Source organism: Salvelinus alpinus, chromosome 9 (genome assembly GCF_045679555.1).
Source record: "Salvelinus alpinus chromosome 9, SLU_Salpinus.1, whole genome shotgun sequence".
Lineage (NCBI taxonomy): Eukaryota > Metazoa > Chordata > Actinopteri > Salmoniformes > Salmonidae > Salvelinus > Salvelinus alpinus.
In genome coordinates, this window is record NC_092094.1 from 68996550 (window position 1) to 69009801 (window position 13252).

The 13252-nt window shown below is 42.3% G+C and overlaps 1 protein-coding gene across 1 annotated transcript in view; it reads left to right on the plus strand.

Moving 5' to 3' along the window:
- The window catches only part of LOC139530526 (MAM domain-containing glycosylphosphatidylinositol anchor protein 1-like), a 292852-nt gene that overhangs the window by 213673 nt on the left and 65927 nt on the right, over positions 1–13252 (plus strand). Inside the window, exons 10-11 of the mRNA XM_071327017.1 lie at positions 1366–1662; positions 12726–12992. Coding sequence (XP_071183118.1) covers positions 1366–1662; positions 12726–12992 — 564 coding nt within the window. The remainder of the gene's footprint in view (positions 1–1365; positions 1663–12725; positions 12993–13252) is intronic.

A 13252-nucleotide genomic window follows, 5' to 3' on the forward strand; every position in this document is an offset into this window, starting at 1 on the left:
AAAGAAAACCGAAACAGTCCTGAATGGTGAAACAAACACAAAACAGGAAACAACTACCCACAAACTCAGGTGGGAACAGGCTACCTAAGTATGGTTCTCAATCAGAGACAACAAATGACAGCTGCCTCTGATTGGGAACCATACTAGGCCAAACACAGAAATACAACACATAGAACAAAACATAGAATATAGAACATAGAATGCCCACCCCAACTCACGCCCTGACCAAACCAAAATAAAGACATAAAAAAGGAACTAAGGTCAGAACGTGACCCTCTTTTACAGATGAATTACAGAAAATACACACATCAAAATATAAATACAAAATGCAAGCAGAAAGAAAAAGAGTCATAAAAAACTAACACATTCATCAGTAATAATGTCCTCAATGTCCTGAATTACCCTGGAGGCACCAGAACATCAAATTGAAAAACATTTTGAAGAACTAAAAGCTGATTTACCTAACTCAGTAGAGACCAAAGGAATTTCCAATGATAGGTACACTGGGACTTTTAGTAAAAGGGCTTTATAAATTAAAACATTTATTTTAAGATTTAAGGTTCTTCAAAGTAGCCACCCTTTGCCTTGATGACAGCTTTGCACACTTTCCACACGTGGTACCTTCAGGCGTTTGAAAATTGCTCCCAAGGATGAACCAGACTTGTGGAGGCCTACAATTTTCTGAGGTCTTGTCTGATTTCTTTTGATTTTCCCATGATGTCAAGCAAAGAGGCACTGAGTTTGAAGGTCTGCCTTGAAATACATCCGCAGGTACACCTCCAATTGACTCAAAGGATGTCAATTAAGCTATCAGAAGCTTCTAAAGCCATGACAACATTTTCTGGAATTTTCCAAGCTGTTAAAAGGCACAGTCAACTTAGTGTATGTAAACTTCTGACCCACTGGAATTGTGATACAGTGAATTATAAGTTAATTAATCTGTCTGTAAACGGTTGTTTATAAAATGACTTGTGTCGTGCACAAAGTAGATGTCCTAACTGATTTGCCAAAACTATAGTTTGTTAACAAGACATTTGTGGAGTGGTTGAAAAACGAGTTTTAATGACTCCAACCTAAGTGTATGTAAACTTCCGACTTCAACTGTATATATAGCCACTTTAATGTCCAATAAAAATGGCCTTGCTAATGTCAACATTTAACCTCACTCACTCTCCCCCTCCACCCTTCGTCCGGCTGTCCTCATCTTTATTTTTTTTATAAACCCTGGTTTTCTTTTCGGCAACCCTTTCTAAAATATTTTCTTGCCCTCCACTCCTCCCTCTTCCTGTTTCTTCCACTCTTCTCTTTATCCATCTCCTCCCTTCACACGCCCTCTCACACCCTTCCCCCTTTCTCCCCCCACAGTCACTCCCCCAATTTTAACGGTGCCAGAAGGGGGCCAGGTGGTGAGCGTGAGGGAGGGAGGCACCACCGACCTGGTGTGCCTGGTTGACGGCAAGCCCCGCCCACCTGTGCTTTGGTCGCGCGCCGACAAGGACCTGGCCATGCCCACGGGTGAGTGGGCGGTGGAAACACGCGACGGGCGCCTCCGCCTGACCAACGTCACCCGCGACCTGATGGGTGCCTACCGCTGCCAGACGGCACCATACAATGGCCTCAACATCAAGCCACGTCAGGCGCAGGTTCAGCTGAATGTACAATGTGAGTAGTAAAGTACTACATTTTCCATGAGATGTCTGTTTATTGAGCTCTGAATAGAATTAAGTGTTACCCAAGATAAGTGTTTCTCCTGGTCCTGGAGACCTATATGGTGTGCAAGGTTTTGTTCAGTCCAGTAGTAACACACCTAATGAATGAATCAAGTAATCCTCACATTTTTGATTAGTTGAATAAGCTGTGTTACTGTAACAGAGGTAATTCAGAACCACACATGTAATGAGTGACGTTGCCTGAGACCTGAAGACCCGTGTCAGTTCACCCAGCTAACAATATTCTGTCATTAAAACTCAATCAACAATTTGTTCAAATCGATAGCTAGTTGTATTAGATTAGAATGGACTGCAGTCACTGTCTCAATTCAATTTCAAACGCACACTGGACCGCAGTAAGCTAACGATAACCCTTAAATGGGGTCGAATGCACTAACATGTTACTAACATACACAACAACGTTGCTAACTAACAAATGGTATCAGAAACCAATGCGTCTATGTGTGCATACCCTGTTTATTGTTTGTGCGAGCAATTAGCTACTAGGCTATTAACAAACACTCCCCCAAACACTCCCCTTGGTTACATTTAGACTTCTTGGTGGTCTGCAGTAGGAGTGCTTTTGCCTGCTGCGCTTCAATAATGCTTCCATAATGAATCGGGCTCGTTCATAAAGTTCAAAACCCTAAAAGCCTTAGAATTCATGAAGATTTCTCTTCTCTTGGCACCATCACAAAGGCAAGCCAGTGAGCCTATTCATTAACTGTATAGTATGTGATGTTGCTTGACGCTCATGAAAATACACCTTCCCACTTTACAGTTTTGAAATTGGTGCCATTGAAGGTGTGTCGGTGTGTTTTGTTTTCAATGTGAGCTGTGCCATTGTTGAAAAGAACTGTGTCCTCTTTTGCTCACCATCCTATACAGTTCACTTTAGAATGCGTTATTGTGTAAACTGTGAAATAAGATAATATAAATCGGTGGATGGGGCGAACAATACAATCCTGGCCATAGAGAAACATAGAGGCTCAAAGAATAGCCCTGGAACGCACATTGCTTTGTGTAATATCCCTTTACATCCATTCTTAAAAATAACATTGTTCCATTGCCTGTATTTCCCATGAAATGTGATGTGCAGTATGGCCCCCTTGATGTCCACCCAACTATACCCTTAGCCGCTGAAGAATAAGGAACAGAGGACTATTCAATTGTGTCAGGGCCAAACAGAAAGGAAACTCAATGTGGTCCTGTCAAAAATGCAACTAATTTCTACTTTTGATGGATTCGTTGTCCGTGAATGCTTTGAGTGGACTGATCATGTCAACATCATACTTTCAAAATCTTAGCTCGCAAGATAGCAGTCATCATCATGAATCAAGTCAACAATCTACTGGCAAATCCTTTTCATTCCTTGTCATATGAAGAGAAATAATGAAGAGAAATTATATATAATACGTATCGGGGCTCATCGGCCATTGGACATAAACATTACACAACAAGTTTGAAATCGCAAATTCCCCAATGAGTGGTTCAGATAAAATCAGTGGCTAACCTCAAGCATTGCAAAGCAATCAATTCCTGCTATTCAGTGGAGTGGGTGTGTTGTCCAAGTCTGGGATTAAGGATCTCTTTTCCAAGCTTTAAAGGACATTTGCCATGCTGTCAAAAACATGACTTCTGCCGTGCTCAAAATAACTGGAAACTCAGACTTGAATGAGTTCAAAACAACTGGGAACTCCTCAAAAAAACTAGCACCGACTGGGAAAATACATTTTGAAGTTGGGAACTCGGGCCTCTTTCTCGAGCTTCGACCTTGAGATCTCTGACGTCATCATCATTCAACTTTTCTTCTGAGTTCCCAGTTGTCTTGAAAGCACCATTAATCCATAGAATGCCAGCCTTTGATGGCAAAGTTTGATGACAAAATTTGACCACGAAGGACCCCTGCGCCACTGTCCTGTTGAAGTGAGCACAACAAGGTGAGTCCAAAAATGTCTTGTATGCTACTGCATAAATGATGTAATATGCCAGGGAGATATGACCAGTATACTGTAGCTAAGAAAGTAATACTAAGTGTATGTTGTGTAGTAAGCTTTTAGTAGCCCATGTGACTCGCCCTAATAATTGTGTCCCTTTTCCCCACATAATTTAGCCTACTGTTCTGACTTGGTGGTACAAATGTAGCCTATAGCCTGTTTTAGAAAAATGTAATCATTGAATATTGTAAGAGCTTTCATTGTCAGCTTATATGCCCCCTTTATTTATCCTACGGTTCTGATGTGGTGTACAGGGAGAATACTGTAAGAACGGCCCATGTTCTGTCACTGTAAATTTAAAAAGTGCTGAACAAATAGTTATATTGACTGCGTCTGTCCTAACTCGCTCATTAATGTCTTAATCGAATTTACGGATTGCCTCTTATCTGCTTGTAGTCCCCTTATGCCATAGTTTGTACATCTCAATTGTCAGTAGAAACCACATTTGTTTAAGCAAGTCAGCCATGTTTTTAAAAGGCAGTAAATGAGTCTGAATGAACTGTTTTGCTGCCAGACAAGGCTCCGCTGATAGCCAGGTGTAGCAGTGGGAAGGTGTTGGGACAGCTTTATGTAGGCCCTAACAGTTTGTGGGCACTGTTTGTTACCATTATTGTGCAATTAATGTATTGGCCTGTCTAGTGGTTGTGCCTCCATGCTCTGGACATTATGCTGACAGACATAGCAAACCTTCTAACCACAGCTCGCATTGATATGCCATTTTGGATGAGTTGCACTACCTGAGCCACTTATGTAGGTTGTACACTCCGTCTAAAATTGCCACTGGAGTGAAAGCACTGCTAGCATTCAAAAGTGACCAAAACATCAGCCAGGAAGCATAGGAAAGACACCTATCCAATCCTCTCAGATCTCCACAAGTGCCTTGTGGATAGGGCCTTAAAGTTTGTTTGGGATTCATGGTAAAGGATATGCCAAAACTAGCTTGCTATCTTAGCCAGTAATGCATGCTAGCTTCAGTAAAGACTTCTATGACATGGAGCTGTCATTCCAAACCCTCGCAACCCACATCCACTGTCCGTCCACATCCTAAGAAAGATACTGCTAGATGTACAAGACTGGCTAATGCAGGCGGGGCGGAAGGGCGACACCAGTCCACTTCAATGATTTATTTGAGCGAGAGAGAGAGAGGGATTAGAGAGAGACAGAAGAAGAGAAAGTGAAACTGAGAGAAGAAGATAGTTAGTGATCAAGAGAGGTAAGGAGAGAGAGAGAGATGGAAGGAGAAAAGAGAACCAGGGAGAGGAGGGAGAAGGGAGAGAATGAAAAACAGGGAGAGGAAGAGAGAGTGAGGTAGAAGTTGCAGAACCCCTTTGCCAGGGAGCAATCAGTGCTTTGGAAACCAACGATTCCCCCTTCCTTTCCTCCCTCCCTCCTTCCCTCCTGCTTTGTATTTATTTGTTTATTGGGTTTGTTTTTGTACCCTTCATTTAGCATCTTTGATCGATACCCGGGGAAGATGCTACTCTATAATTAAGGGAACCCCCCTCTTTCTCTCTTCCTCCCTCCTTCTCTAGTTTTCTCCTCTTCCTTCTTTTATACTACCTAGCCCTCCCTCTCTTTCTAGCTCCTCTTACCGTGACATTGATGTTGTTCCTCTTTGCTATTCTCATCATCAATTAGGCAGCATCTCACTCTTTGTCTCCCTCTATCGCTCTCTCACTCTTGTCTATTTCCTTGTCACCTCTCTCCCTTCTGTGTCCCTTTTGCTTTTCCTCCCTCCCTCGCTCCGTCTAGCTGACTCAATCATCTCCATTCTCTCTCTCATTCACTCTAACACTACACTCTCTCCGTCATCCATCTTCCTCCATCACTTTCTCTTTTCACTACACACACACACACACACACACACACACACACACACACACACACACACACACACACACACACACACACACACACACACACACACATATAACCTTTTCTCCCTTGCACTCAATGCAGATCAATCTACCCTGTCTACCATACTGTAAATGTCTGGGGACTAAGTGATATGTCTGGGTGTGTTTGTGTGTGGATTTGTGTTTGTGTTTGTGAGAGAGTGTCTGTCTGCCTCCATGTCTGTCCATCTGTCTGTCTGTCTTTCCACCCTGGTTCGAATCCAGGCTGTATCACAACCGGCCGTGATTGGAAGTCCCATAGGGCGGCGCACAATTGGCCCAGCGTCGTCTGGGTTTGGCCGGTGTAGGCCGTCATTGTAAATAACTGACTTGCCTAGTTAAATAAAATACAATATACAGCTCTGGAAAAAATGTAAAGACCCCTGCAAAACTATCAGTTTCTCTGGTTTTACTATTTATAGATATCTTGTTTGGGTAAAATTACAAATTTTGTTTTATTCTATAAACTACAGACAACATTTCTCCCAAATTCCAAATAAAAATATTTTCAGAGCATTTATTTGCAGAAAATGACATCTGGTGAAAATAACAAAAAAAATGCAGTGTTGTCAGACCTTGAATAATGCAAAGAAAATAAGTTCATATTCATTTTTAAACAACACAGTACTAATGTGTTATCTTAGGAAGAGTTCCAAAATCAATATTTGGGGGAATAACCCTGATTTTCAATCACAGCTTTCATGCGTCTTGGCATGCTCTCCACCAGTCATTCACATTGATGTTGGGTGACTTTATGCCACTCCTGGCGCAAAAATTCAGTGCAGCTCGGCATTGTTTGATGGCTTGTGACCATCCATCTTCCTCTTCATCACATTCCAGAGGTTTTCAACGGGGTTCAGGTCTGGAGATTGGCCTGGCCATGACAGGGTCTTGATCTGGTGGTCCTCCATCCACACCTTGATTGCCCTGGCTGTGTGGCATGGAGCATTGTCCTGCTGGAAAAACCAATCCTCAGAGTTGGGGAACATTGTCAGAGCAGAAGGAAGCTGGTTTTCTTCCAGGACAACCTTGTACGTAGCTTGATTCATGCGTCCTTCACAAAGACAAATCTTCCCGATTCCAGCCTTGCTGAAGCACCGATCATCACCGATCCTCCACCAAATTTCACAGTGGGTGCAAGAAACAAATACATAAAACATCTTAACTCTAGGCCGTCATTGTAAACAAGAATTTGTTCTTAACTGTTCAATTAACTGTTAAATAAAAAATAAAATAAGTAAACATTATTAGTCAAGGACTGAACTACATATATTTTAAATGTCACACATAGCCTACATATCAGTACATACACACAATATCTAGGTCTAATACACAGTACAGTGCAAATTACAATACAAGATATATAAAATGGCTGTGTCTCTTCACAGTCCCCTTTGTGCAGTAAGGTGTATTTTTATCTGTTTTTTTAAATGGTTGTATTGCTAGCTTGAGTTATCTGGGGTGGCAGAGTTCCATGTAGTCATGGCTCTATGTAATACTGTTCTGGACCTGGGGACTGTGAAGAGACCTGAGGTTGCATGTCTTGTGTTGTACCAATGAGGGTCGGAACGGCTTGACACCTCGCACAAAGCCCAATAGTGATGCAATCAATCTCTCCTCATCTTTGAGCCAGGAGAGACTTACATGCATGTTGCTGACACTTGCCCTTCGTGTACATCTAAGTGTGATACGTGCTGCTTTGTTCTGGACTAACTGCATTTGACCTATGTACCCCTTTGCCGCACATGACCACACAGCTGGACAGTAGTCCAGGTGCGACAAAACTAGGGCCTGTTAGACCTGTCTGGTCGACTGAGATGCCAAGAAGGTAGAGCAACGCCCTATCATGGACAGACCTCTTCCCGTTTTAGCAACCATTGAGTCTATATGATTTGACCATGACAGCTTACTATCTAGGGTGACATCCAGCAGTTTAGTCCCCTCAACTTGCTCAATCGCTACATTGTTCAATAATAGATCTAAATGAGGTTTAGATTTGTTTTTGAGATACTGTATTTAGCACCAGCCTATTGCTAGTTACCATTCTAAAACTGACTGGAGCTCTATGTTAAGGGTGTCAGTTATTTATTTCACTGTTGCAGCAGACGTGTATACTGTTGAGTCGTCAGAGTACACAGACACACAGGCTTTATTCAAGGTCAGTGGAAGGTCATTAGTAAAACCCCCAAAAACAATAATGGCCCTAGCCGGCTGCCCTACAGTACACCGCACTCAAATGAATTTGCACAAGAGAGGCTTCCATGAATGAAAACCCTCTGTGTCACTATTAGATAGGTAACTCTCAATCCATAATAAGGTAGAGCATGAAAATCCATAACGCCAATGTTATTTCAGCAATAGGTCATGATCAATGACATCAAAAGCTGCACTGAAGTCTAACAAGGCAGCTCCCACAATCGTCGTACTATTTCAGCCAATCATCAGTCATTTGTGTCATCGCCAAGCATGTTGAGTGCCCTTCCCTATAAGCATGCTGAAAGTCTGTTGTGAATAAAATAACTTTGAATTTGATCAAACACCATTTTTTCCAAAAGTTTCCTAAGCACTTGTAACAGGCTGATTGGTCAGCTGTTTGAAGGGTGCTCTGCTATTCTTGGGTAGCGGAATGACCTTTGCCTCCCTCCATGTTTTTATTTATTTATTTCACCTTTATTTAACCAGGTAGGCCAGTTGAGAACAAGTTCTCATTTACAGCTGCGACCTGGCCAAGATAAAGCAAAGCAGTGCGACAAAAACAACAGAGTTACACATGGGATAAACAAACGTACAGTCAATAACACAATAGAAAAATTTGTATACAGTGTGTGCAAATGAAGTAAGGAGGTAAGGCAATAAATAGGCCATAGTGGCGAAGTAATTACAATTTAGCAATTAACACTGGAGTGATATACAGTGGGGAGAACAAGTATTTGATACACTGCCGATTTTGCAGGTTTTCCTACTTACAAAGCATGTGGAGGTCTGTCATTTTTATCATAGGTACACTTCAACTGTGAGAGACGGAATCTAAAACAAAAATCCAGAAAATCACATTGTATGATTTTTAAGTAATTCATTTGCATTTTATTGCATGACATAAGTATTTGATACATCAGAAAAGCAGAACTTAATATTTGGTACAGAAACCTTTGTTTGCAATTACAGAGATCATACATTTCCTGTAGTTCTTGACCAGGTTTGCACACACTGCAGCAGGGATTTTGACCCAATCCTCCATACAGACCTTCTCCAGATCCTTCAGGTTTCGGGACTGTCGCTGGGCAATACGGACTTTCAGCTCCCTCCAAAGATTTTCTATTGGGTTCAGGTCTGGAGACTGGCTAGGCCACTCCAGGACCTTGAGATGCTTCTTACGGAGCCACTCCTTAGTTGCCCTGGCTGTGTGTTTCGGGTCGTTGTCATGCTGGAAGACCCAGCCACGACCCATCTTCAATGCTCTTACTGAGGGAAGGAGGTTGTTGGCCAAGATCTCACGATACATGGCCCCATCCATCCTCCCCTCAATACGGTGCAGTCGTCCTGTCCCCTTTGAATGATGTTTCCACCTCCATGCTTCACGGTTGGGATGGTGTTCTTGGGGTTGTACTCATCCTTCTTCTTCCTCCAAACACGGCGAGTGGAGTTTAGACCAAAAAGCTATATTTTTGTCTCATCAGACCACATGACCTTCTCCCATTCCTCCTCTGGATCATCCAGATGATCATTGGCAAACTTCAGACGGGCCTGGACATGCGGTGGATTGAGCAGGGGGACCTTGCGTGCGCTGCAGGATTTTAATCCATGACGGCGTAGTGTGTTACTAATAGTTTTCTTTGAGACTGTGGTCCCAGCTCTCTTCAGGTCATTGACCAGGTCCTGCTGTGTAGTTCTGGGCTGATCCCTCACTTTCCTCATGATCATTGATGCACCACAAGGTGAGATCTTGCATGGAGCCCCAGACCGAGGGTGATTGACCGTCATCTTGAACTTCTTCCATTTCCGAATAATTGCGCCAACAGTTGTTGCCTTCTCATCAAGCTGCTTGCCTATTGTTCTGTAGCCCATCCCAGCCTTGTGCAGGTCTACAATTTTATCCCTGATGTCCTTACACAGCTCTCTGGTCTTGGCCATTGTGGAGAGGTTGGAGTCTGTTTGATTGAGTGTGTGGACAGGTGTCTTTTCTACAGGTAACGAGTTCAAACAGGTGCAGTTAATACAGGTAATGAGTGGAGAACAGGAGGGCTTCTTAAAGAAAAACTAACAGGTCTGTGAGAGCCGGAATTCTTACTGGTTGGTAGGTGATAAATACTTATGTCATGCAATAAAATGCAAATTAATTACTTAAAAATCATACAATGTGATTTTCTGGATTTTTGTTTTAGATTCCGTCTCTCACAGTTGAAGTGTAACTATGACAAAAATTACAGACACTACATGCTTTGTAAGTAGGAAAACCTGCAAAATCGGCAGTGTCTCAAATACTTGTTCTCCCCACTGTAGCCTCGTTATTGTTATTTTATTGTGTTTGTGTCACGCCCTGATCATAGAGAGTTTTTATTCTCTATGTTGGTTAGGTCGGGGTGTAATATAAGGGTGGGTTATCTAGGTGAATTATATTTCTATGTTGGCCTAGTATGGTTCCCAATCAGAGGCAGCTGTTTATCGTTGTCTCTGATTGGGGATCATATTTAGGTAGCCATTTTCCCATTGTGCTTTGTGGGATCTTGTCTATGTGTGAGCATTATTATTTAGCTTCACGGTTCGTTTGGTTGTTTTGTTCGTTGAAGTTTTCTATTCCATAATAATGGATGGAAAAATACCACGCTGCATCTTGGTCTACTCCTTATGACGAACGTGACAGATTGTTTTTATAATTTTTTACTTTAGTTTATTTGGTAAATATTTTCTTAACTTTTCTTGAACTGCACTGTTGGATAAGGGCTTGTAAGTAAGCATGTAAAGGTCTACACTTGTTGTATTCGGCGCATGTGATTTGATGAATTTCACCACTCATTGCAAGTCCTCATGCTTCATGTCTAACCTGTGCTTGCTTGGGCCAGCTCTCTTTTTGATGGGAGGTATTAGACCATTCTCCTTGTATGACTGGTGGAGGAGTGTCAGGTGTGTTCTACTAATGCTGAAAGACAAATTCCAGATACAAATATTATACAATAAATAGCCATAGTCACTGTCAGACACACCTGGCTACCTTGATGGGTCATGGATTCATCTGGCAAAGTGGAGTCTTTTGTTTAGCGAAACAATGAACCATAATCCTAATCCATAGAGTACTAGCAATACAAACTGATTGTCACAGCTAGTTAAAGTTAACCAAATAGGTTCAATGTTAGCTGGTTAGCTAGCTAACATTAGGCTATTGTCACGCCCTGATCTGTTTCACCTGTTCCTGTGATTTGTCTCCACCCCCTCCAGGTGCCGCTTATTTTCCCCAGGGTATTTATCCCTGTGTTTCCTGTCTCTCTGTGCCAGTTTGTCTTGTATGTTTAGTCAAGTCAACCAGTGTTTTTTCCCCCCATACTCCTTTTGATATTCTCCTTTTTCTAGCCCTCCCGGTTTTGACCCTTGCCTGTTTCTGGACTCTGTACCCGCCTGCCTGACCAGTACCCGCCTGCCTGACCATTCTGCCTGCCTTGACCACGAGCCTGTCTGCCACTCTGTACCTCCTGGAATCTGTTCTGGTTTTGACCTTTTTGCCTGTCCACGACCATTTTTCTTGCTTACCCCTTTGGATTATTAAACATTGCAAGACTCCAACCATCTGCCTCCTGTGTCTGCATCTGGGTCTCTCCTTGTGCCTTGATAGCTATAACTAGCAATACGAAATGGCATTCTGAGACCATTACTACACACGGACCATAAACGTAATGTCAGCTAGCTAGCTAACAGTAAGATTATAACTTGCTATGAAAACAACTTTCTGACAACATTAGAAACATATAATATCTGAAACTGTAGCTAGACTCTTACCCATATATAAAGTCATCAGTTATTCTGCGCTCTGGTACACTCAGACTAGAGTGCTCTGAAACAGTTGTTGGAGTGATGTTCTATTGAAATGGATACTTGCATACTGGAGTCTTTTGTTAAGTTTCAATAAGCGATACATAAAAAAAGCCGCCTTAGACAGGATTATCCTACACATACTGACCAGCTCAAATAGACACAAGTGAGCTACATGGCAGACCAATCCAAACTCATCTCTCTGCATGTCCAGCCCACTCATTATCTCAGCCAATCATGGCTAGTGGGAAGGTTGCTGACTTTTTCTGTAGCGTAACCAACTAGGCTCGTAATTTAACAATTTATTAATATTTACAGATGGCATACAAGTTTGTTATTAAGGCACATGAAAGTTCATGTTTGAGAAAGCATTTCTGCCAAAAAAGTTTCCGTTCAAACGGCTCTCCTGTGAATTAGTGACCCGCGTCATATGCCTAGTTTCCTGAAACGGCTCACATTTAAAGTTTAAGACTTACTGCCACTCTGTTCTCTGCACATTTTCAATTGTTGGGGCACCATAATGACATATGAGTTAAATTTGTACAGTATTCTCACTCACGGGTGCAACAAATACAGCATATTTCAAGGCATGCCTCAAAATATGTTAATAAGCCAGAAACAACAATAACATGCACCCACTAGTGGTCAAAAGGTTTTTTGGCGCTTCAAAATTACTGTAAGGAACTATATTCTGTGGGGTGGAATTACAGTACCAATGAAAATACTGCAATTCTTTCCCCAGCCCACAACATTTTCCCACAATGCACCACCAGTATGCTGCAGTAAAATGTTTCAGAGTATTTTACTGTTGATCATGTCAACAATTACTTTGTATAATGTACAGTTTTCTGTTACAGTGCACTGCTGTGAGGCTGGGGTTTTAGCCCACAATATGTATTTATTATCATGAAACATCTCTCCCTCCCTCTCTATCTTCCAATATTGATATTTCTCTCCTTTAAACCTAGGAGAGGAGCTGCTTCTACTACTAGACTATGTGGGGGACACTTTATTTGAAGGGTACCTACATAAGGAGATCATAACACGTTTATAACGCATACATAACCAAATCATTAAGACCATTTTTTCCTCCCTACACTCAGATGCTCCTGTCCTGGACCCGGTTTTCCAGGACGTACGCTTGCCCAACTACCAGTTTGTAACCCTGCGCTGCATCATTCAGAAGTCCAACCCGCCACGCGTGGCCAGCATCCGCTGGATGCGAAACGGCGAGCCCCTGACCTCCCTGACCCCAAACCCACAAGAGAACCCGCAGCTGAAATTCAAACTGGACCCCAGCAACAACGGCACGTACAAGTGCCGTGTCAGCAACGGCGTGGACTCTTCTACCTGCACCTTCAACATCTCATGTGAGTACCAGAAGCTGCTGGAGTTTCTGGTGGGGTTGTGGTTAATTCCATTTAAATTCAGTCGATTCGGGATGTAAATTGGAATTTCCGTATACTTCCTGAATGGGCTAAATTGAAATGGAATTGTTCCAGGATACTGGAAATTGATCCTGGTTTCATTTTATACATTAGCACCTTGACTTGACTTCTTTGGTGTTGACAGGTTAGAAAAAAGGCTGGATAGGTGGGAGCAGCCATATGGTTATGGCTACACCTACAAA